Source organism: Puntigrus tetrazona, chromosome 16 (assembly GCF_018831695.1).
Source record: "Puntigrus tetrazona isolate hp1 chromosome 16, ASM1883169v1, whole genome shotgun sequence".
In the NCBI taxonomy this organism is placed as follows: domain Eukaryota; kingdom Metazoa; phylum Chordata; class Actinopteri; order Cypriniformes; family Cyprinidae; genus Puntigrus; species Puntigrus tetrazona.
In genome coordinates this window covers 15,321,069-15,341,573 of record NC_056714.1, presented here as the reverse complement: position 1 = coordinate 15,341,573, position 20,505 = coordinate 15,321,069, and the positions used below count along the sequence as shown (strand labels likewise).

At 38.2% G+C, this 20,505-nt stretch overlaps 2 protein-coding genes across 2 annotated transcripts; one reads left to right on the top strand and one right to left on the bottom strand.

Annotated features, from left to right (window-relative positions):
- Positions 1-1,348: 1,348 nt before the first annotated feature.
- Positions 1,349-8,916, top strand: osgin2 (oxidative stress induced growth inhibitor family member 2). The gene is made up of 6 exons (XM_043261602.1): positions 1,349-1,702; positions 3,779-3,871; positions 4,005-4,141; positions 4,290-4,481; positions 4,741-4,832; positions 5,972-8,916. Exons 2-6 carry the CDS (start codon positions 3,805-3,807, stop codon positions 7,257-7,259), a joined length of 1,776 nt encoding a protein of 591 aa, XP_043117537.1. The 5' UTR covers positions 1,349-1,702; positions 3,779-3,804; the 3' UTR covers positions 7,260-8,916.
- Positions 8,883-20,214, bottom strand: nbn (nibrin). The gene is made up of 16 exons (XM_043261601.1): positions 20,082-20,214; positions 19,174-19,295; positions 17,822-17,949; positions 17,364-17,523; positions 17,161-17,264; positions 16,938-17,055; positions 15,014-15,204; positions 14,680-14,777; positions 14,295-14,433; positions 13,554-13,898; positions 12,424-13,063; positions 12,272-12,334; positions 11,974-12,135; positions 11,759-11,872; positions 10,773-10,822; positions 8,883-8,993 (listed from the first exon to the last, which is right to left on the bottom strand). The coding sequence occupies exons 1-16, from the start codon at positions 20,110-20,112 to the stop codon at positions 8,963-8,965; spliced, it is 2,496 nt and encodes an 831-aa protein (XP_043117536.1). The 5' UTR covers positions 20,113-20,214; the 3' UTR covers positions 8,883-8,962.
- Between the last annotated feature and the right edge of the window lie 291 nt (positions 20,215-20,505).

The following is a 20,505-nucleotide window of genomic DNA, read 5'->3' as shown; positions in this document are numbered from 1 at the left end:
AAGGTGTAAAGCTAAAACCGTAAACATATTAACTGAAATAAAATATTTACGTTTTGTTTCAGCTGGTTGTAAAGGCACTACTTTTAACATTCTTAACTGAAATGAAACATATATACCTTTAAAAAGTAACATCTTGGCTTAATAAATGACACAACGTTACACAACAAAAAAAACAACAACCATAAAATCATACAACCATACAAACTAATTCTGTGTCAGACTGCTATGCCATGATGAGTTGCGAGGAGGAACACAGTTGTGGGTGGTGTTCATGAAGTTGGAGCTGGGCTATAACTCTAATTAAAGTTAGGAAACGAACTATGTATTAAATGAACTATTTGGGACCCTGGACCACAAAAAAACAGTAGCAACGTGTATGGGTCAAAATGATAATTTTTCTTTTATGTCAGAAATCATTAGGATATTAAGTAAATATCATGTTCCAGATATTTGAATATAATATTTTAGCAAATTTCCTACTGTAAACATATGAAATCTTGATTAACAAAACTTTATTTCGACAACTTTAAAGGCAGTATTTAACAGATGGATGTGCATATTCAGAGCAGGTAACATGGTAATGTTGTTACACATTAGTTAATGCCCTAAAATAGTATTTTTCGAATACTGTTTAAACAATTTTAAAATGAATTTATTTTAAATATTTTTTTCTCAGTATTTGAACGTATCTGACCAAATGTTGTCCTAACAAACTATGCATCAATTGAAAGCTTATTTATTCAGTTTTCATGTGATGTACAGTATATAAATATATCAATTCACCCATATAACTGGTTTTGTAGTCTAGGGTCACAGTTACGCCATCCGGTGGTCATCGGGGACACGCATCTGGACCATCACCAATCCGACTGAACTAATATTCACTTGTCAAGAGTTTCTTTGGAGCAGTAACGCTCATAGCTGATCTGAATCAATAGCAGGCCGTGTTAAGTACGAGAGTAATTTAATGGTTCAAGCGACATGAGACTGCAACCCTAAACTAGCAAGACCCCAACGAGGGCACGAGAAAAGTACAAGTCAACACCCGCAGTGAACCAAGAACATGTTGGCCCTAATTAAAAAAAAAGTTTATAAAAAAAAAAAAAAAAGTTTGATTATAAAACAACGCTAGCCTACAGAAACATTTACCGAGCAATAGAGGAACCTGAATAAAGAGATAAAGGCACTTTTGCTTTTATGCAAAATAAACATGCGTTAAAGCGGTTTTACAAAGCTCACGCGCACATCGAGTAACGATCGATTAAGTTTCCTCCCGTTTAACGGGAAAAAGCGCGTGCTGTTATTTCTCTGGTGCCATGTGCGCGCGGCAGACTCCGCGGATCTGGGCTCGCTCTGCATGCCTGCCGGTGCGGCACGAGGCGCAGATGATGCTGGACGGAGACCGACGCCTCGCAGTTTTTCCGCGCTGCAACCCTGGAGTACCGCGCGTGATTCAGCGACGTGTTACGTCTTTTTAATATCGTTCAGCATCGTTCACACGTCTTACGTATCCCGCGCGTTTACCAGAAAACAGCCGGCAGCATCTTTAGAAAATCAGTCGTCCATGTCATCCTGTGACTCGGCGTGGATCCTCCCACCAGGGATACGGACTATTTATACAGCGTGCAGCATCCCGAGCCTTCTAGAGATACGAAATCTGAATCTGAAAAAAACAGAGAATCTGAAGATTTTCCGTTTGGAGGTAAGGACATCACTACAGCAATGTCTTTAATAATATTCCAAACAGTACGCGCGACTGTAGATGTGACCTAAATTGTGCCAGATTAAAATCAAACATCATTTTCACAATGTTTGTTTCTGATATACCGCTAAGGCTTCTCGTTTATACACGCATTTTAGCGATGCAGCGCACGAGGGCCGCGTAAAGTTACAGTCACTGTTGTCATTTTAACTCTACGTAAAATGAAGTTTTAACTCGGAAGGATTGAAACAACTACCATTTTTGTGCCGTTAACAACACGAGCCCTAGGTAGGTGCAGATATGGTGCACGTCTATGAATAGACGCAGGCCATGCAGACAAAAACAGAAACTAATTTATAATATTTAACAGATACGTTCTTATGATGCGCATTTTCAGAGCAGGTATGGCAAATTAGTTACACTATTAGTTCATGTCTGAAATAAGCGCTTTTCGAGTACTGTTCAAACTGTTGTAAAATTAAATTGTTTTTAAACGGTTGTCTTATTTGACGTTTTCTTTTCAGCTAATACTGTGGGGGCGTATACCTTATGCGCATCATGCATGCACACGTGCTTTCACATACACGTGCATGCCTGTATACATACTGACATACCATCCAGTCTGAGCTTCAGGCTCACTGATAACACTGTCTAGACTAACACACACACACACACACACACACACACACACACACACACACACACACACACACACACAACTAGCTGTACAACTCTCTTCACATTTATAATGTACAACCACAGTTACTTTGTCAAAATACTTATAATAATAGATAATGTGTCCTGCTATGTCTATGTTTTGGTTTCCCATCATATGAGAGCAGATAAATGATCAGGATCCTAAGAACAACTTGAATATTGAGATTTAAAAGTCTAATGTCAATGATGGAAGAAGTTTTGACTTATAAAACAGCAGACTACTCAATTCTATTGATTATACTTTTATCAACAACTTAAACCAACCAGAACATTTTTAAATCATTATTGGCACTGGCTTTGTTAATTAAAGAAGGGATGATGCACAGTAGCGGAAATGTATCAACAGGCGAAGCTATAGGAAATCTGGATCAGCAACCAATTATACTGTTTTGCATTATTCGGAAATGTTTGACCACTGAATTCCTGACCAGTCAGAAAGAAATATTCTAGAGAGCTATGCAATACGTGTTATGAGAAACTATTGTAGAAAAACAAGAGGCTAGTCAGCCCATATGAGTACCCCTTGTGAATGTGGTCTGGAGACTGTTAAATTGGGCAGTGGGGTGGAAATGCCAGTTTCAAACCCTGCCAACGCTCCCCTCCGCCCCTTACACACCCCTGTCCCGCCATCCTCACCCCCGGTTATGCCTGGAATCCTGCGCACTCTCTCTGAAAAGTGTAAACAACCAGGGTCAAAGAAAAACAGGTTGTGACGGGGGTTGCGATGTGCCGACTGTCAGCATGCCAAGCCCACTTTTTCTGAAAAACATAAACAGGGGGAGCATGGATTACAGGCCAAACTGAGGTGTAATCAGGGGGGATTTACACCCGTCAGGTCGAGACAATGAGTGTGCTCGGATAACAGCGCCTCACTCCATAAAACTGATTATGATTTGCTTTTGTCAGGAAGCAGTGGCAGCGCTAATGCTAGCATTAGCTCAGCAGGGAACTGTGTCTGAGCAAGGCTATCTTTGTGTACATAGCTGATGACTTTTTTGTTATTAAAACCATTTGCACATGAGATATGACAAGAGGAGAGAGATGACTGTTAGTTTGGTTCTATGGTTAAGAAACTTTAATGTAGAAAAATAGCTTGTACATCAAATGAATAAAACAATTTGTTTAACAATTTTGAACATTAAAACAACTGCAATTTTACACTCTACACTCTAAATTAAGGTTTAAATACCAATAGACAAGATTTAGAATAGAATTTACACAAGTTGTTACCATCTATTTTGTTGTGCTTTAATGCATAAGCAAACAACACAACAAGTTTTAGCAAATGACCACATATATACATTTAGAGTAATATGCTAAGATTTGCAGATAGAATTATTTTTATTTTGTGTTTATCAGTGCCAGCTCTAATTCTGGCTGCCAGTATGCCTCTGTTGGAAGAAAGTTCTGTGCCGAGGGATTGTACTCGAACTGTGCCATTAGTCATCATTGGTGAGTCAACAAGGAGCAAATTTTATCAGATTCATTACTGTCGAAAAAATAGTATTTACAGCAATGACCAATGGATCTTAAATTGTAGATTACAATATGACATTCCATGGTCTCTCCCGTTTCTCTTTCACAGGTAACGGTCCTTCAGGTATATGCCTGTCGTACCTTCTGAGTGGATATACTCCTTATTTAGATCCAATGGCTGTGCACCCAAATCCTATCCTTTTTCGTAAACTACAAGAAGCCAAGCAGCTTCCCATCACAGAACAGGTAAAAAGATAAGTGTCCAAACAGGTTGCAGTGTTTATCCTAGAACTAAACTGTGGAGTAAAATTTTTGTAACAAAACTAAATTGTGAACAATCAGAAATGTAAGTGAAATGTGTAATAAAGCAGCTGACCAGTGTGTCTTTTTCTAGGATTTGGAGTTTCTTTGCGAAGGTTTAGAGGGTCGTTCAGGAAACCCTGTGGCGGTGCTCTTTGACACACTCCTTCATCCAAATGCAGATTTGGGCTTCGAGTTCCCCTCTGTACTGCAGTGGAGGCTGGAAAAGAAACATCACATTCCTCATCTCGTTTTGGGCAAAGCCACACCAGGTGGTGCCTGGCACGTGAGTGACCTGTCCAAGATAATCTCACAATTGCTTCTCACAATTGCACAAGCTGAAAAAACTGATTCAATAATAATAGTTTCTCAAACTGCCAGGTTAGCACTGAGTAGTTTTTATGACATAGCTAAGACTATATCAGGCTAGAGTATTGTTATAGGAGTTTTGATATACTAGTTATACAAGACAATTTACATAATGCGAAAAAAACATTTACAACCCAATACATTTTTGACAAAATATACTCTTTCTGGTCTCCAAGGCAATGGAAGGTTCGATGCTGACCATTAGTCTTGGTATATGGATGGAGTTACCAGGAGTCAACTATAGAGATTTGACCTCGGGCAAAAGAAGGTATGTACTATAGAGGATAACTGATGGTATCTTGCAATAGTTCTGGAGTGCTATGTCCTGCTTCTGGAGAGCCTTCTTCCTGCAAAATTTGGTCTAGAACATAATTATACACACCTGAACCAGTTCGTCAAGGGCTGTGTCTGAAACCTGGAAGGGTAAGGAATGCATCATGGCAAGACTAAATCAGCCTTGCTTCCTTTCTTCTGAGATACCTTCATTTGATCTATTTTTGAAGGCTGCATAGATGTATCCTTCATGGCCTTTGATATCCTACAGTTGAGATAAGAAATAAAGACGGTGCCTGAATGTTGCGGTTGATTGTCTGTTTGCCCACTGTCCCACAACGTTGTTTGGATTTTTAAAATAAAAATCATTTAGTTTCGTGAGAGAATTAAAGCTGTTAAAATAAAAATTAAACAATTAAACTGAAGGCACTGAACGAAGGACAGTCTCACACAGATCACATTTCATTCATTATGTATCAGGAGAGTGAGTTGAGCTTACTGACGAGAAGAGTGAGGTAAGAAAGACAACACAATGATGGAAGAGTTTCAAAACAAAATGCAAAAGCACATGTTAAAATATTTTTGAATTTATAAAGCCTGCTGAATTCTACCATCAATCGCAGGCAATCAAACCCTATCCACTGACTTTTTATTGCTGCAAGCTGCCTCTTTGTCATTTCTTAAAAAAACAGAACAATGCTGCATGGCAAGATGTACAGCAAACAAGCTAAAAAACCCAGAGCTAAGTTTTTATAAACCGCTGACCCAAAAACTGAGCATTTAAGGATACAAAAGTAGAGCACACAATTACATTGCCTTGAAACCCTGTCTGAAGTCAGTTTCAGGAGGTGCCTATGTGTGCAAACATTACTTGCAAAGTCATTGCTGACAACAAGTGAGCAGCCTACGTTTTCAGATGCAGACAAGATCTTTACGATTACCAAAAACCTTTAGACAAGTGTGTCAAAATGGGAACTAAACTCCCCAGGAAGGTGAGCCTCCTTGAGCAGGATTAGACACCTATGCTTCTTGAAGTTGTCAAGATGGGTTCCTCTCAAGTAGAAACATGGTCCAAATTTTGGTACAAACGTTCTGACATGGATACGTTATATATGTTATGGGCTTTCCTTACAGGTCGGTGTCAAATGATCGAGCCACTCCAGATGAGATCTCTTCATACTACAAAAATTATGTCAAGCTCATGGGTCTCCAGAAGAACTTTGTGGACAATACCTATGTCACCTCTGTTCAAAAACTTCACCGCAGTCATGAAAAATGTCTTGGAAATGAAAAGAACACTGTACATGGTCAATTGAATAGTGTAAAAATGGGGTTTGATTATTGCAATAAGAACAGCACTGAGAATGGTCAGAATGGACTGGTAAATGGGTTTAGCAATGAGTTACAAAATGGAATGGAGAATAGCAGTAGAAGTGGGGATATTGGGGAGGATGATGAAGATAAAAGAGGCAATGAAAGAGTGAGGGAGAGTATTGGGGTTTCTCAAGGACTTTCACAGGGACTCTGGGAGGTCAGGGGCTACCAGCAGCTCCAAGGTGACACTCATGTCCCGTTTAGCTTATTTGCTGAAAATGTTGTATTAGCAACAGGGGCATCTGACTCACCAGCTCGACTGGGAGTAGAGGGGGAGGATCTCCCTTATGTGTTCCACAGTGTGCATGACCTTGGGGTGGCTTTAAGCTGTCACAGCAAACTGGGCTCTTCCTCTGACCCTGTGCTGGTTGTGGGGGCTGGGCTTAGTGCAGCCGATGCAGTGCTGTGTGCCCTAAATCATAGGATCTCTGTATTGCATGCATTCCGTAAGCGTGCTGATGACCCGGGTCTCATCTTCAAACAGTTGCCAAAGACACTTTACCCTGAATATCACAGGGTCTACCACATGATGTGTTCCCAAGTTTACCCAGCACCCCCTGTTGCCAATCCCACAGCTCCTAATCCATCATTGTTCCCTGACTACACCAGCTTCCCTGAGCACTGTATGCTCTCCTTCCAGCCTGACATGCACTGTGTGATGAGGGGATCCAATGGTGTCCTTAGAGTCTTCAAAGTCTCTATGGTGCTAGTTCTTATCGGGACCTATCCCAACTTGTTCTTCTTGAAGGAGCAAGGGCAGTACCTTGGTTTGGATCCCAGTAGGCCAATCTCCTGCAGACAGAATCCCATCGACATAAACCCTTACACTTTCGAGTGCAACGCTGAGCCTGGGCTCTTTGCCATGGGACCCCTTGTTGGTGACAACTTTGTGCGCTTCTTAAAAGGTGGTGCCCTTGGCATTGCTAGCTGTTTGCGTAAGAGGCTGAAACAGAGGATTGAGAAGAACAGGAAATTGATCACCGAGGAAGGAGGGTGTGGAGGACGGGGAAGAAAAGGAAGTGGGGGCGGCGGAGGAGGATTTGTCTAAGGCTCCAAGAAAAGGTGCCTTAGGACAAAAGTCCTGGAATACATCTAATTTTTATATGTATGCAGTGAAAACTAATGAAACTACAACTTTCCTACAACTTACAAGAGAAAGTACACATAAAAATAAGCAGAAGCAAGGAGAAACTTCTCTCTTCCCAATGGTGTCTTATATTGACTGTCTTGCAAAAGGAGTTTTTGCTGGTCAGGAATAACGTGCCAATATGTCAGTGTCATGGAGTGTGCTTTACCTCTTGTTGTTACAAATGCTGTTTGTTGCCTTGTTGTTTGTAATTAGTTACCTGCTCTTACACTACATCATAGATAGCGTATCTTTCAGTTATGAATGCAGTGCCTAAAGGGGCGTTCACACAGACAGTGTTTTGTAGCGACAAAGCAAAAAAGCATAATTACAAGCAACAAACATGCTGTTGAGAAGTGTTACAGTTTGGCAGAGCTAAAAGATGCAGCAACTATCAGTGGACCGTGATTTGTCACAAAACTGGATACAGAGGCAGAGTATGAACGCCTATTAAACATCAACAGCTCAGAAACTCAGATTTAATATCTGTCAGTGTGAACACACCATACATCAAGGAGGCTTGCACTAAACAGTAAAAGAAAGCAATACCAAAAGAGCAGATGACTTAGAATGAAGGCCTAGCTCATAAAGATTATGTTGCAGTCTCTATTAATGTTTTTGCTGTGAAATGCCATTTAACGCACAATTAATGAATATTAATACGCACAAAATTTCCAAAACCTTGATGAGCTAATAATGAGCCAATCCATTTCTTGGTCTAAAAACGATACAAAATCATGGCCTTATCTCAAAAAATGTATTACGTTGTTCATTTGGATATAAATGCTAATACCGAACACATAGCACTTTAAACAAACATTAATTTCATCCAGTGATTCTATGGTACCCAAGCCTGCATTACAGGCTCCCAAAATAATCTGTATTACTACTAAAAGAAAACTATGAGGCCACATTGTAAGACCTGGACTATGTGTATCTTTTCCTTCAGACAAGATCAAAACCAACCTTATTTTTCATTGTAAACTAAAACAAGTGCCAAACCTTTGAAATACAGTACATTTTCATTTGCAGTAACCATGGTGTTTGTCAGTCATTCTAGTAGTTAAGTAAAATAGATAAACAAGAATGTTTTGCATTACAGAAAATTTTGATTAATCCAATGTGCTATGTTTTAGAAAATTTTACTCCTAAATAAGGTATCTCATAACACTCAATAGTGAAATATTACTTCATATTCAAATAAATGTTTTATTGCTTTGAAATATTAACTAAAATAACTTTTGAGCTTGCACTGTTAAGTTTTCACCTCAGCCATTCGTACTGATTGCTGAGGGAATCTTTGTGTGGAGTGACAGTTTAGATAGTAGATATCATCATAAGACTTGAAGGTACACTTGAAGGAACCAAAACCATAAGAAGACAAATCAGAGCTTTTAGAAGTAAAGTCCTTTAATTCAATGCAGGACGGTCAAAGCTGCATTACAAGGTGATGTATTGCGGGGTGGAGGCAAAATACAACCTGCTCAATTTTGTAAAACTCAACTTTTAATATATACATATAGGTTTTGTACAAAGTATTTTTTATTATAGACCAATAAATCTCTAATAAAAATGGAAACGTGCTTTGCTTTGCATCTTTTCACAGAAAGCAGCAGCTCTATGAACTACTTTTTCTTTCCCAGTCTAGGGTTGTACCTGAGAGAAAAAGAGAGAGAGAGGGAAAAAAAACAAAAAAAAAACAGATTCAACACAAAAGCAAATAATTTATACAGACCAACCATCATTCCCACAAAGGCTTTTAACATTCCTGTCCTACGGTGACAATTAGTAACCAGTGTCTAAATGATTGAATAACTGAGCGAATTGATACAAACTGGTACGCTGTAAAAATCAGGCATTGTTTAAAAGTCATCAAACCAGACATCCCCTTCCATAAAACATGTCTGGGACACTTCATTAGTCTGGGGGAGGGAGGGAGCTGGAGAAGACATTGGAAAAACAGAGGTGCTGTTTTCTTTTCATTCTTTTTATTTTCTGTGTGATGTTCCCACTCCATGCATGACTGGCTGAGCAGATTCAGAGATCAAACAGTTGTGATGGACAAATCGCACGGTCGTGGCTGTGTGTATATTTGAGGGCTTGAGTGTGTGTTTTTCTGCTTAGGCAGGAGAAATGGCAGCACTTGAAAGTCCCTCGTTAGCCAGGTTCAGTCTCCAGGCAACAATTCTGTGCTTGATAAGTCCTAAACCTTCTTCCTCCGTGAGCGTAAATTCTAGTTCTAATGGAACTTTGAAAAATGACTTAAAAACGCTGCATAATGTATCACAGGCAAAATACAGTACACACATGACAAATTTGCGTTTTTGTAGTTTACACTACAAAAGACATTGATGGCATAGTTTTTAAAAACGTACGCTTTGAAACCTGTTTTCAAAGGTTTGCGTTTTCAGGCCCTCAAAACATAAAACATTTTCCAGTGTGTACATGCCCCGGAAAAAAAAGGTGTTAAAGATTAGGCTGTATTGGAGCAAACGTCCAAACACTTTTGAGAGTACTGGCATATATTTGAACAGCAGTGTTTGGAAGTTTGCTTTCTGGATAGTTTTTTCTCATTGAATATCTTTGATTTGAGTGAAGACACTTACAGTGCTCCTACAGGGCACTGACCACTAACTTAAACCATCACTGTATTTTCTGTCCTAATCACTGAGTGTTTAAACAGCAGGAGCTTGTTAGAAATATCCACGGGTCCTTGCAGCCCAGCGTGACCTGAACTGTGAACAATGACTTAAAAGCAGTTGGGAAATCATTGACGTCATACTTTCCAAGCGTGCTCTGTGAAAACGAAGGATCTGCTAAAAGGAGAAAAACCCCCCTTCAAGAACTCATGCGTGATGCCGTGACACTGGTGGATCAGGCCCAGCAGCTCATCAACAGCCAAATCACACAGCTGATGAGTTCATGAATTAATTTCATAAAAAGTGTGCTTAACTTTAAAAAAGAAACTCGCTGCGGTCGAGTGGAGCCTTTCAATGTCAGAGCTCTGGCACGTCAAAGCTGTGCAAGTCTACCACCAAATATCTGAGCGCCTGTTTGACCGAAGATTCAAAACCAGGAACAATACTGGGAACCAGACGTCTCTCTGTCCTGCCCGCCTCAGCGCGTAAGAGAAACCGGTCTCAGCCGGTCCACTGCAGACTAAGCCCTCGCAAAAGTTATTGTCTAATTGTAAGCCTTGATCTTCTGGGGTTAAAGGTCAGTGTCTTGTTGAATGCATTGTTAGTTTAAGCAGGTGGCAGTGTCTGGATGAGGATGAGAATTGTACAGGGATCAAACAAGATCAGTCAACGTTCAAGTGAGCACTAAAAGTGCTGACGTCACTGGCCTTGAATCTGTCCATTCTGTCCTTTTGATCCGTGCACTTCATTTATCCATTTATGCCCTACTGCATGCAAAAGTTCACAGACTGCATACCTGAACAAATCGTCTCCCAAACTCTCCTCCCGTTCATTCTGTTTTTCTTCCTAAAAGAGAGATAGAAAGAATGTCAAGAAATGAGAACACAAATTATATATCCATAACTCTATTCAACATGTTAGAAGCCAGCAACAACTAGCATGTGAGCAATTGCATCAGAGGTGAACGCATTTTAATTAGATGAAGTCACTGCCAAACTACATTTTAAAGAAAACTTCCTCATATTCCTGTGGCTTATTTTAATAATTTAGTTAGAAACTAGAAAAATTAACTGCAGTAGACAAGAGACATGGATGGTTGCTTCTATTTATTGCTTTAGCTTTCAGTAAGAAAAGAAGTTACTGCTATCACTGTTGATGTTTAAACCACTATCTAAGGTCCTTAACATTCCACACAAATCACAAAAATACTTATAAGAAAACTACAACATTTAGGGGAAAGATCACACAAATACAGTGAGGTTCAGGGAATAGATATGATTTAGAAATGAATCTTTCTGAAAAGAAGTCTCTTATGCTCACCAAGGCTGCCTTTCTTTCATTAATAATACAGTAAAACATCAGTATTGTGAAATACAGCATTACTAGAATATAAAATAATTTTTTTACTTAAATACATTTTGAGATGTAATTTTTTCCTCTAATCTAATTGCAAAGCTACATTTTCAACAGCCGTTACTCCAGTCTTTAGTGTTACACAATCTTACAGAAATCATTCTGATATGCTTATTTGATGCTCAAGAAAGTTTTTTTTTAATCATCAGTGTTGACGACAGATGTGCTGCCTAACATTTTTTGTGTTTTTATCACGATACTCTGACAAATAGAAATGTCAAAGTTTGAAGCGATTGTATTGTAACAATGCAAAAGTCTTTACTGTCACTTGTGATCACATTGCAATTAATTTTGTGTGAACATAACTAATATAGGCCAATAATGGCAAATATAATATACAACCCTCCCCCCAGCACCATGATCTCTCACCTCTGCGGCCTGTCTGAGCCATTCCTCCAGTTCAGAGTTCTTACTGCGATTGTAAGTCACCAGATCCGAGCCTCCGATAATGATGGGCAGCTCATTAAACCCAGGGACATTAGTCTACACATACACACACAGAAACATGCGTATCCACCAACAGCCATTCAAAATGTCACACAAAGATAAGACTATATTAATTACTGATGTGTGCATTCTCCAACCTTGTGGAACCTTTTCACATTCTTGCCATTAGGGTCATGGGTCTGTAGTGGACCGGGTCTTGGTCCGGAAGAAGTGCTCACAGTCAGGGACTTGAACTGAATCTGTAGGAGCCTTCTGGGCAGCTCAGAGTCATTCTCGGATCCCGATTTGGAGGTTGAGGCCTTCAGAAGTACAGAGATCTTACTTTATTACTCTAGTGGTTACCAGGGTAAACATAGCAATCATGATCTATCTGAAACCCAGAAAAGATATTTTAGGTAGAGTATGTCAACCAGCGTCTGTATTAAAACCTCTCACCTGGGTTTCCTGTTTGGCTGCAGGCTCACAGCGCTGGGAAATGCCATTTTGAGTCCTTGAATTCTGAAAGACAAACAAACTTGGGACTATCTGTTCTAGAGACTAAAAACAGACAAGATATAATATTAAACAAATTATGGCTGTCTGTGTACCACAACAAAAGACACTTCCTCTTCTTTGACCTCTTCAAGTCTTTTCCCCTTCTTTGCTGAACCATGTGCTTCCAGGTCTGGCGTTTGATCGGATGACCTCTTGGACGGCCTCTCAGAGCCCTGATTTGTTGCAGCTGGACCTGTTCTGTCCATCTGCAAGTTCTGAATGTTGTTGGCACTGCTTTGCTGATTCTTTGTGTTTTTTCTGCTTTTGGACTCAGTGCCCTCTTGCTGATTCTGTAATCGTGGGTTATTGATTCTGCTGTTCGATCCTGACTCAAGACGTTGTTTTTTATTAGCTGCAGACTGCAGGGGCTCATCCATTTCATCGGACATGATGGACTCGAGCTCTTCAAGTGACATATCTAAATCAGCGACTGCTGCAGGTTTCTCGGGGGCTGATGGGGCGTCTTGCTCTGGTTCCTTTCTCTTCTTGCTGTCAGAGCTTTGGCTGGACCCACAAGCCTGGACCCACAACTCAGATCGTGACACAGAGCTGCGGTGGTTTTGTGCTGTATGTGAGGTTTTGACAGATCGTTCGGCAAAATAACTTTTCTGGATCGCATCCTCTTTAACCTCACTGTTTTTCCTGGAGAGTTTGGCCTCTGACTGGACAGAATTGGTACCTTCTTCACGTGGCCTGCCACAATAAACAAATATATTTCAATACATAAATCTTAAAATGATGACTGTAAATACTGTCACATGAGCCTGTTCACCTGGTATTAATGTGTATCTTGGGTGATCTGATCACAAGTGGTCAGCAGAGACACGTTAGCTTTTATTAAGATCACATTTTACTGAATTTCATGATTAGATAAATAGATTTTCATATTAATAAAGAAAAATGTATAAATATATTAATTTGTAAATAAATAAAACTATTAATTTTAATCTGTTTTATTTATTTGATCTATATTAATTTTAAAACACACATTGTAGAAGATTGGGGTCAGCAAGATTATATTTAAATGAAATAAATATTTTTATTCTCCAAGGATGCATTAGGAGTCATTTATAATGTTACAAAATTCTGCTTTACCTTTAAAAAAACATTTTAAAATATAAAACAGCTTTTTTTAATAAAAAAAAAAAAAAGCCTACGTTATTTAGTGTGTCATAAGGCTTGCCTTTTCTTGCCGGCAGGCTGAAAGAAGTTTGTGAGGGCTGTCTGTTTTTGGGGAGACTGTTTTAATGCGTTGCTGGCGTTTGGAGATGCTGAAGTCAATTTCACAGAACTTTCAGGTTGATCTCGCCCCTGGCCAGAGGAAGCAGAACTTTTCTTCATCCTCTTCTCAGGTTCAACTACGCTGAAGCTTTCAGATGACATCACTGTCTCACTGACAATGCGAGTAGTAGAAGGTTCAAGGCCGAGGAATGAGGGTTTGTTAGCTGCTGACAGTGTGGAGCTCTTCTGTTTGGGTAATGTCTTCTCTGGAGTCTCACCAACTGCATTGATCCCGCTTGCTACCACCCTGCAAATGTGAACAATGACTATTAATTATTACTATATGTAGAAGAAATGCTGTAAATCTGCAGGTATGCGAATTGATTAGCTTTAAAAAAAAAAACAAAAAAAAACACGACAACATTAAACTGATGGATTACTCTACTCAGAGCAAAAGTGTTTCTTATTCTGACTGAATACATAACTGAAAGTAGCACTCATTTAAAAACATAAGAAGCACTGATAAAACATATCCATCAAAATGAAGCCATCTTAATTATATTCATTATAATGAATGAACACTTCTGAACACTAAAATGTGAGATTGTTGTGAAGGTTTTTCAACTTATTCATTTCTATTTAAAAAAAAATGTCCACCCCATAAGAAAAGGTATTATGTAAGATTCAGCGCACATATTTGTACCTGCTCTGTTTCTGAGAGAGTTCAGTGTTGACCACATAGGCTGTGATATTCTGGGAAGGTGCCGCGAGCACCGTCTCATCTACAGCAGTGTTCTGGGAAAGTGTTGCTGCAGCAATGACTGGTTTCTCTTTCAGCGATTCTGTGAGGAAGCGTTAAGAAATTATTCATTATTCGTGTCGAGTTGTTCGAGCGTCAGTCAGGAAACGTACTTCTCGGTCATATCGCTGCCACGTAGGGATCAATAAGCACACTTAAAAAAAGTACAATCAGTCATCATGCCAATAGTCATTATTCACTCATTGTTAACACTGAACACACTAATAAAAATGAGTAATGACCTAGAACAGTCCATCTACACCGAATGTAAGTATGTATGTAAACCCACCAGATTGCATAGTACAGCAGGGATTGCAGTATGTTTTATTACTGACATGAATGGCAGCCAATCCGATCTCAGATTCAGTGATAAAGCGCAAGCTGTTTCTGTGTGAAAGAGAGAGAACATTAGACAGGAATCGACCAAAAAAAGGTTGATTATAAAAATAAAAAAAAAAAACCTGTTCATAATACTGTTTCGGATAGCTTTGGCTCAATTTATGACATGGTTTTATGCAGAAACTAAACATCCGCTTCATTGTATTACTCAATACTCAGAAACATCAGTATAGATTTTTTCTGAACTGACAGAAATGACCAGGCAGGAGCAAAAATAAACACACCGTCGCAGGATCTGCGCAACAGAATCCACCCATTTCTTGAGGGTTGGAGGGATCAGAGCCTGGGAGTTCCCTGACATCATGTCGACCACACAGGTGCTGTCTGACTCCAAGAGTGACATGGGCAGAGAGCCCTCATCCAAAAGCTGGCTCACCCCACCTCCACAACTCACAGCCTGGCTCAAACGCTTCATCTGAAAAGATACACAAAACATCAGTGATTACAACAATAAAACTGATTATAATTCAGCTAGGATTATACTGATCTAAAGCTTTCTTTAACCTAATTGCAATATTCAGCATGATAAAAAACGGAACTCTAAGTTTCTGAGGTGAAGTAACTGAAGCATACTGGCAATTAAAAAATAAATTAAATGGGAGCTTTCTCTTTTAATAAGAAATGCATTTACACAGAAAATACATGCTCATTCAATATTATCCTGAAAATATATATATATATAAAAAAAAACATACAAACAAAATAAATTTGTCTGTCCAGTCTGGTTTTTATTTCTTACAAATGTTTTCCTTTTGTTTTGTTTTAAAACTAAAACTTAAGGGTTTTTTGAATTCCAACAATTATAAAAAAATATTAGATGTAACAAGTTTAATTTGATGTACTAATAACCAAACACTCACAAACCACAGACACACCAATAAAACCTTTTTTTCCCTGGGCTTTCAGAAAAAGATTTTCCCAAGAAATCACAAAAAAGAAAATGACCATGTGACCTCCTTGCACTACTGTAGCCGTTATCAGCAGTTATTCACTCTTGAGCCTGCTGGTTACAGAGAATATCCCAGCTGTTCAACTACACATGGTCTGCTCTTCCTTGGAGATAATTAGAATGGATTAATATAAAACAGCATGGAAGAACTCTTATGTGACATCCAATTTTCCCACTGTATATAAGAGCCTAATGAATATAGACCTGACGCAGGTCTTTCACTTCCCAGGAAAAGATCAAAGGTAAAAAATACACGAAATACGTAAGAATGCTTGTAACTGATAATATTACAGTTTTTTTCAGTCAACAAAGATGAATACGTCTTAGAGTCTGGTGGTGGAGACTAAATGACACACAGCTGCAACAATTTGTGGGTGGGCTAAAAAAAAAAAAAAAAGTCTGCTCAGATTTGGGTTCAAAGGTAACATCTTTTTCTTATATAGTAACTGGCCATGTGACGTGATAAGGAATATGAAATCCTAGTGCACTACCAACAGACAAACCAAACAATTGTCATTAAAATTAAGCAAAATTATAATATAACTATAACTATATAATTATTCTATTAATTGTAGATTAAGAAAAAACTGAAAAAAAAACTAATTTAAAACACACATACATATACATTTTATATACATTTATATATATATACACACACATTATATATATATATATATATATATATATATATATATATATACACACACACACAGTATATATATATATATATATATATATATATATATATATATATATATATATATATATATATATATATACACACACATATATATATATATATATATATATATATATATATATATATATATATATATACACACATGTGCTAATATATATATATATATATATATATATATATACATACACACACATTATATATATATATATATATATATATATATATATATATATATATATATATATATTTACAATTTATTCCTGTGACTACAAATCTTTATTTTTAGCTGTAATTATTCCAACATGCTGATTTGGTGCTCAGCATTGATTTATTATCAATATTATCAAACATTTATTTCAAATGAAAACATATTTGCCCAGTTATTGAGTTGCTACTAGCTAAATAAATAAAATATCAATTATAACTAAATACATTATTATTTGTTTATATAAAATATTTGCAAAACATTTTTCTAAAACATAACAAAAATATCACTTGCCTGCTTTGAGTTCAAAAACAGAAAAGTTTTCCCCTTAAAGAGGCTCTTTCTCTCAGGTCGTGCACCAAGATCCACATCCTCTTTAGCCAGGCTGGGCTCATCAATCTGAGGCCGAAACCTGATAAACACCAACAACTGATCTGTAATGTCTATCAGCTGACTGCTATTTAGATGGGACGGAACGAACAACTGTGAATGAGAGAGAAAAAGAGTAACTCCATACCTCTCTGCTTCGGGCAGCGGGAGCTTCTGCTGCACAGCTTTGCTAAACGCACTGAAGAATTCAGGTTTTACTATTGGCCGACAGCACAGCAATGCACAGATTGTCTGCAAAGAGAAAGACAATGCTCCTTGAAGGGTTATTGGCAATTACTCAGGGAGCTCAAGGATCTAATGATGTGCTAAAGCGGCCATTGGCCTCCTGACCTTTATGGTGACCTTCACAGTGGGCATGACGAGGTGAGTGCAGTCAAGTGTCCAGGAGTTGACAAGTCGTCCCCCAACAGAACGCAAATCTTGAGAGAGGGAGGCCTTCTTTTCATTATCCACACACGAGGAACACACCACAACAGACACTTTCTCCAAACTGAGTGGGGAAAAAGGGAGATTATTATTATCGGCTTCACAAAACATAAATTCTGAATATCTAAACCGTGCCAAAACATGAGACAATAGCATTTAAGACTAGAGCAAACAACGTCAAGATTTGTGAATGTCATTCATTGTAATAATAAACAGAAAAATGACCAGCACATAATTCAAATGTTATTCATATGTAGTGCAGTGAAATTATGATGAACGTGTTTGGAATAAAATGAGGGTATTTTTTTTTGCCACTATAAACTGCTTCTGACAAACACGGTAATGCTTAGCTACAAACAAACCTGAACTTGCTCTGAAAGACCCCAAATGCGATTTTGTCTCCTGTCTGCAGGATCTTTGTGGAGCCAGTTGCAAGTTTCTCACCATTGATGACCGTGCCATATTTAGAGCTGTCTTTTAGAGTGACTGCCTGCCAACAACATAAAGACAAGAAAACACCCCGTCAGCTAGTTAGACGGGAAACCACTATAAACCAATCCATTCAAAGTAGAGGAAAAGGAAACAGGGCCATCTAGGGCACGATACCCGCAAACACGCATTTACAGAATGCAATAGAGATTTACACCTGTACAAAAAATGCTATTTGATAATGTCAGGATTAACAGGTTTAATCATTTGAACTAAATATGTGTTTTTATTTGGTATCATGGTATAATGCAATAATGAACATGCATGTGCATAATGTAATCATAAGTCAGTGCTTCAAAGGAAAAGGCATATTAGCATATTTTCTATTAAGTGGGAAACGGCTGAATGTAGATTCACTCTCTGAAAGGAAGTAGAAGTTACAGAAATGGTTAAAGTAGGACACAAAGGACCGCCCAACTTTATATATTACTGACATCCGCTTATTGTGGAAAAGTAAAGAAATCAATGGCCCTTTAATAGGTCTGGAACATTTGTTTACTTTTACATTTTTATTGTGTATGGTTTTATTGTTTTAAATGTAAAAAAAAATTGAAAACAGCACTGAAGTTCGCTCATCTTTTCTGCCTGTAATTTAAATTGATAAAATCTTCATCAGTTATTGCGATACATAAATATATAGTGATAATGCCTAGTTTTAACTGGATTCCTTGCATCTCAGTTATTTAAAATATGTCAAATGATCTATCAAAGTCTATTTAAATAAATTGTTTATTGAACAAGGCCATTGATTCCTAATAAAATGCTCAATATTCAAAGTTTTTTTTTTCAAAACTTTCCGATGTTATTAGTAATATTCAAATATAGTTTGCATCCTGAAGTATTTCACAGCAAGAACGACTTACCGTATTCAAAGTATGAGTGACTAAGGGAAATAATGACGCATATGATTGCAGTTCTGCCAAGTAATCAGCTAAATAATAAAAAACAATTAGTAAATTAAAATTTGATTACTTTGTCTCAAAGGCACTGCTGTAGGAAGTATTTCACAGTCTTATTAAGCAACACAAGATATTTATGGACAGGCTTTAGGAAAGCCAAGCAAAAACAGCAAAGACTGCTTACTTTTGATTAACAACCAAAAGTTTTTGGCTTTGTAGTTTGTTAGACGAAGTAAAAAGCATTCAGAGGGGGTTACCAAACATCTCTTCATGCTCTGTTTCTTAGGCAACATAACACAGAGATGTTCAGAAGGAGCGTTACTCACCTGCTCAGTGACGGTGAGGTTGGCGTGCACACGGCTGATGGACTGATCATTGGACAACAAGATCTCACAGTTCTTACGACCAACTACATACTCCTGACCTGGCAGCAGAACGATACTCTGCCCTTAAGAAACAGAAAAGCGCGGAATGAACTACAGCATCTCAACATATACAGATAATAATTGCCGGAAATTTGGGGGATGACCACCTATTACTATATGACAAAATCTGCAAAATCTGCAAAGCCCAATGAAATCGAAGCGTGTAAAACAGCTCTGGAATACAAAAGAGGACATTTCGAAAAAACGTCGGTAACCAAGCAGCTTCGGTTGCAACTGACTTCCATTGTATGGTTCGAAAGCTGCTTGGTCACCAACGTTCTTCAAAATAGCTTCTTTTGTTTAGCTCAACAGAAAGAAAGCAATATAGGTGTGTAACAACATGAGAGTGGGTAAATGATGAGTTTCAGATTTTGTGTGGGGAGTGTCTATCTTTATTGAGTGCATTTAAAAGGTCAGTGGTGACATTTGTGACAAGGGTGAAACCAAGAGCCATGTTTTGAATAGTAACTAGTCATCATAAAATAGATTACACTGTATCTAACGTATCTACTGGGTCTTCCGATTCAGTCAAATCTGATGTTAGCGCGTTGAATGTCACGACACAGCCCTGCACTCTTATTATGATCTCCGCCTCTCCGTGTATGACAACAAGTACAGCATAAAACAGTGTTTACCTTGTCACTCAGTTAAAACCTTATAAAGGCCTTACAATTCAGAAAATCCTGTTATGTTAACAGGAACAGGTTACATAGGCATTGCTATTACTTTGCAATTGGTCGGGATTACACGTTCTGCCGCAGTTCACTAAAACACTCAATATCCGACTCATTTTGCTGAGGACACATTACCTCCAGACTCGGCTGGCAGCAGTTTCCACATTCCAGTACTTGTCGCTTTCTACCTTATCAGTATTTATCTAATGGTATATTGTGGCTGAACTGTACGAACTGGCGCGCAACATTTACATCTTCATGTGCGACGTAAAAAAACTCCCTTTCAAAATAAAAGTACTACCTGCATTAAAGAGGGATTCGACACATTTCAGCGGTTCTTTCGAGCCGTTCGTCTTTTCAAAAACAGATTCTTTGTGTCCTGATGTTTCACACTGGCACACATTAAATGCCATTATACTTTTGATCACTTTTAAGCACAGGGTAAACTAAAAGGTAGCCTAATAATACATTAACTCGATCGAATATAACTTTTCAACAAATTGGGATGCATATCTATCGAAATAAAATTTAAATAGTGATATATCAAATCAAATAAAAT

What these genes read in the sequence shown, in the direction of transcription:
- nbn (XM_043261601.1), bottom strand. Translation starts at nt 20,112, where the DNA reads ATGTGGAAACTGCTGCCAGCCGAGTCTGGAG. An exon ending in CCGCTGCCCGAAGCAGAGAG is followed by an intron (nt 17,056 to 17,160) that starts GTATGGAGTTAC and finishes GGTGTTTATCAG; the next exon opens with GTTTCGGCCTCAGATTGATG. An exon ending in AGGAAGTGTCTTTTGTTGTG is followed by an intron (nt 12,335 to 12,423) that starts GTACACAGACAG and finishes TTTGTCTTTCAG; the next exon opens with AATTCAAGGACTCAAAATGG.
- osgin2 (XM_043261602.1), top strand. Translation starts at nt 3,805, where the DNA reads ATGCCTCTGTTGGAAGAAAGTTCTGTGCCGAGGGATTGTACTCGAACT. An exon ending in CACCAGGTGGTGCCTGGCAC is followed by an intron (nt 4,482 to 4,740) that starts GTGAGTGACCTG and finishes CTGGTCTCCAAG; the next exon opens with GCAATGGAAGGTTCGATGCT. An exon ending in TTGACCTCGGGCAAAAGAAG is followed by an intron (nt 4,833 to 5,971) that starts GTATGTACTATA and finishes CTTTCCTTACAG; the next exon opens with GTCGGTGTCAAATGATCGAG.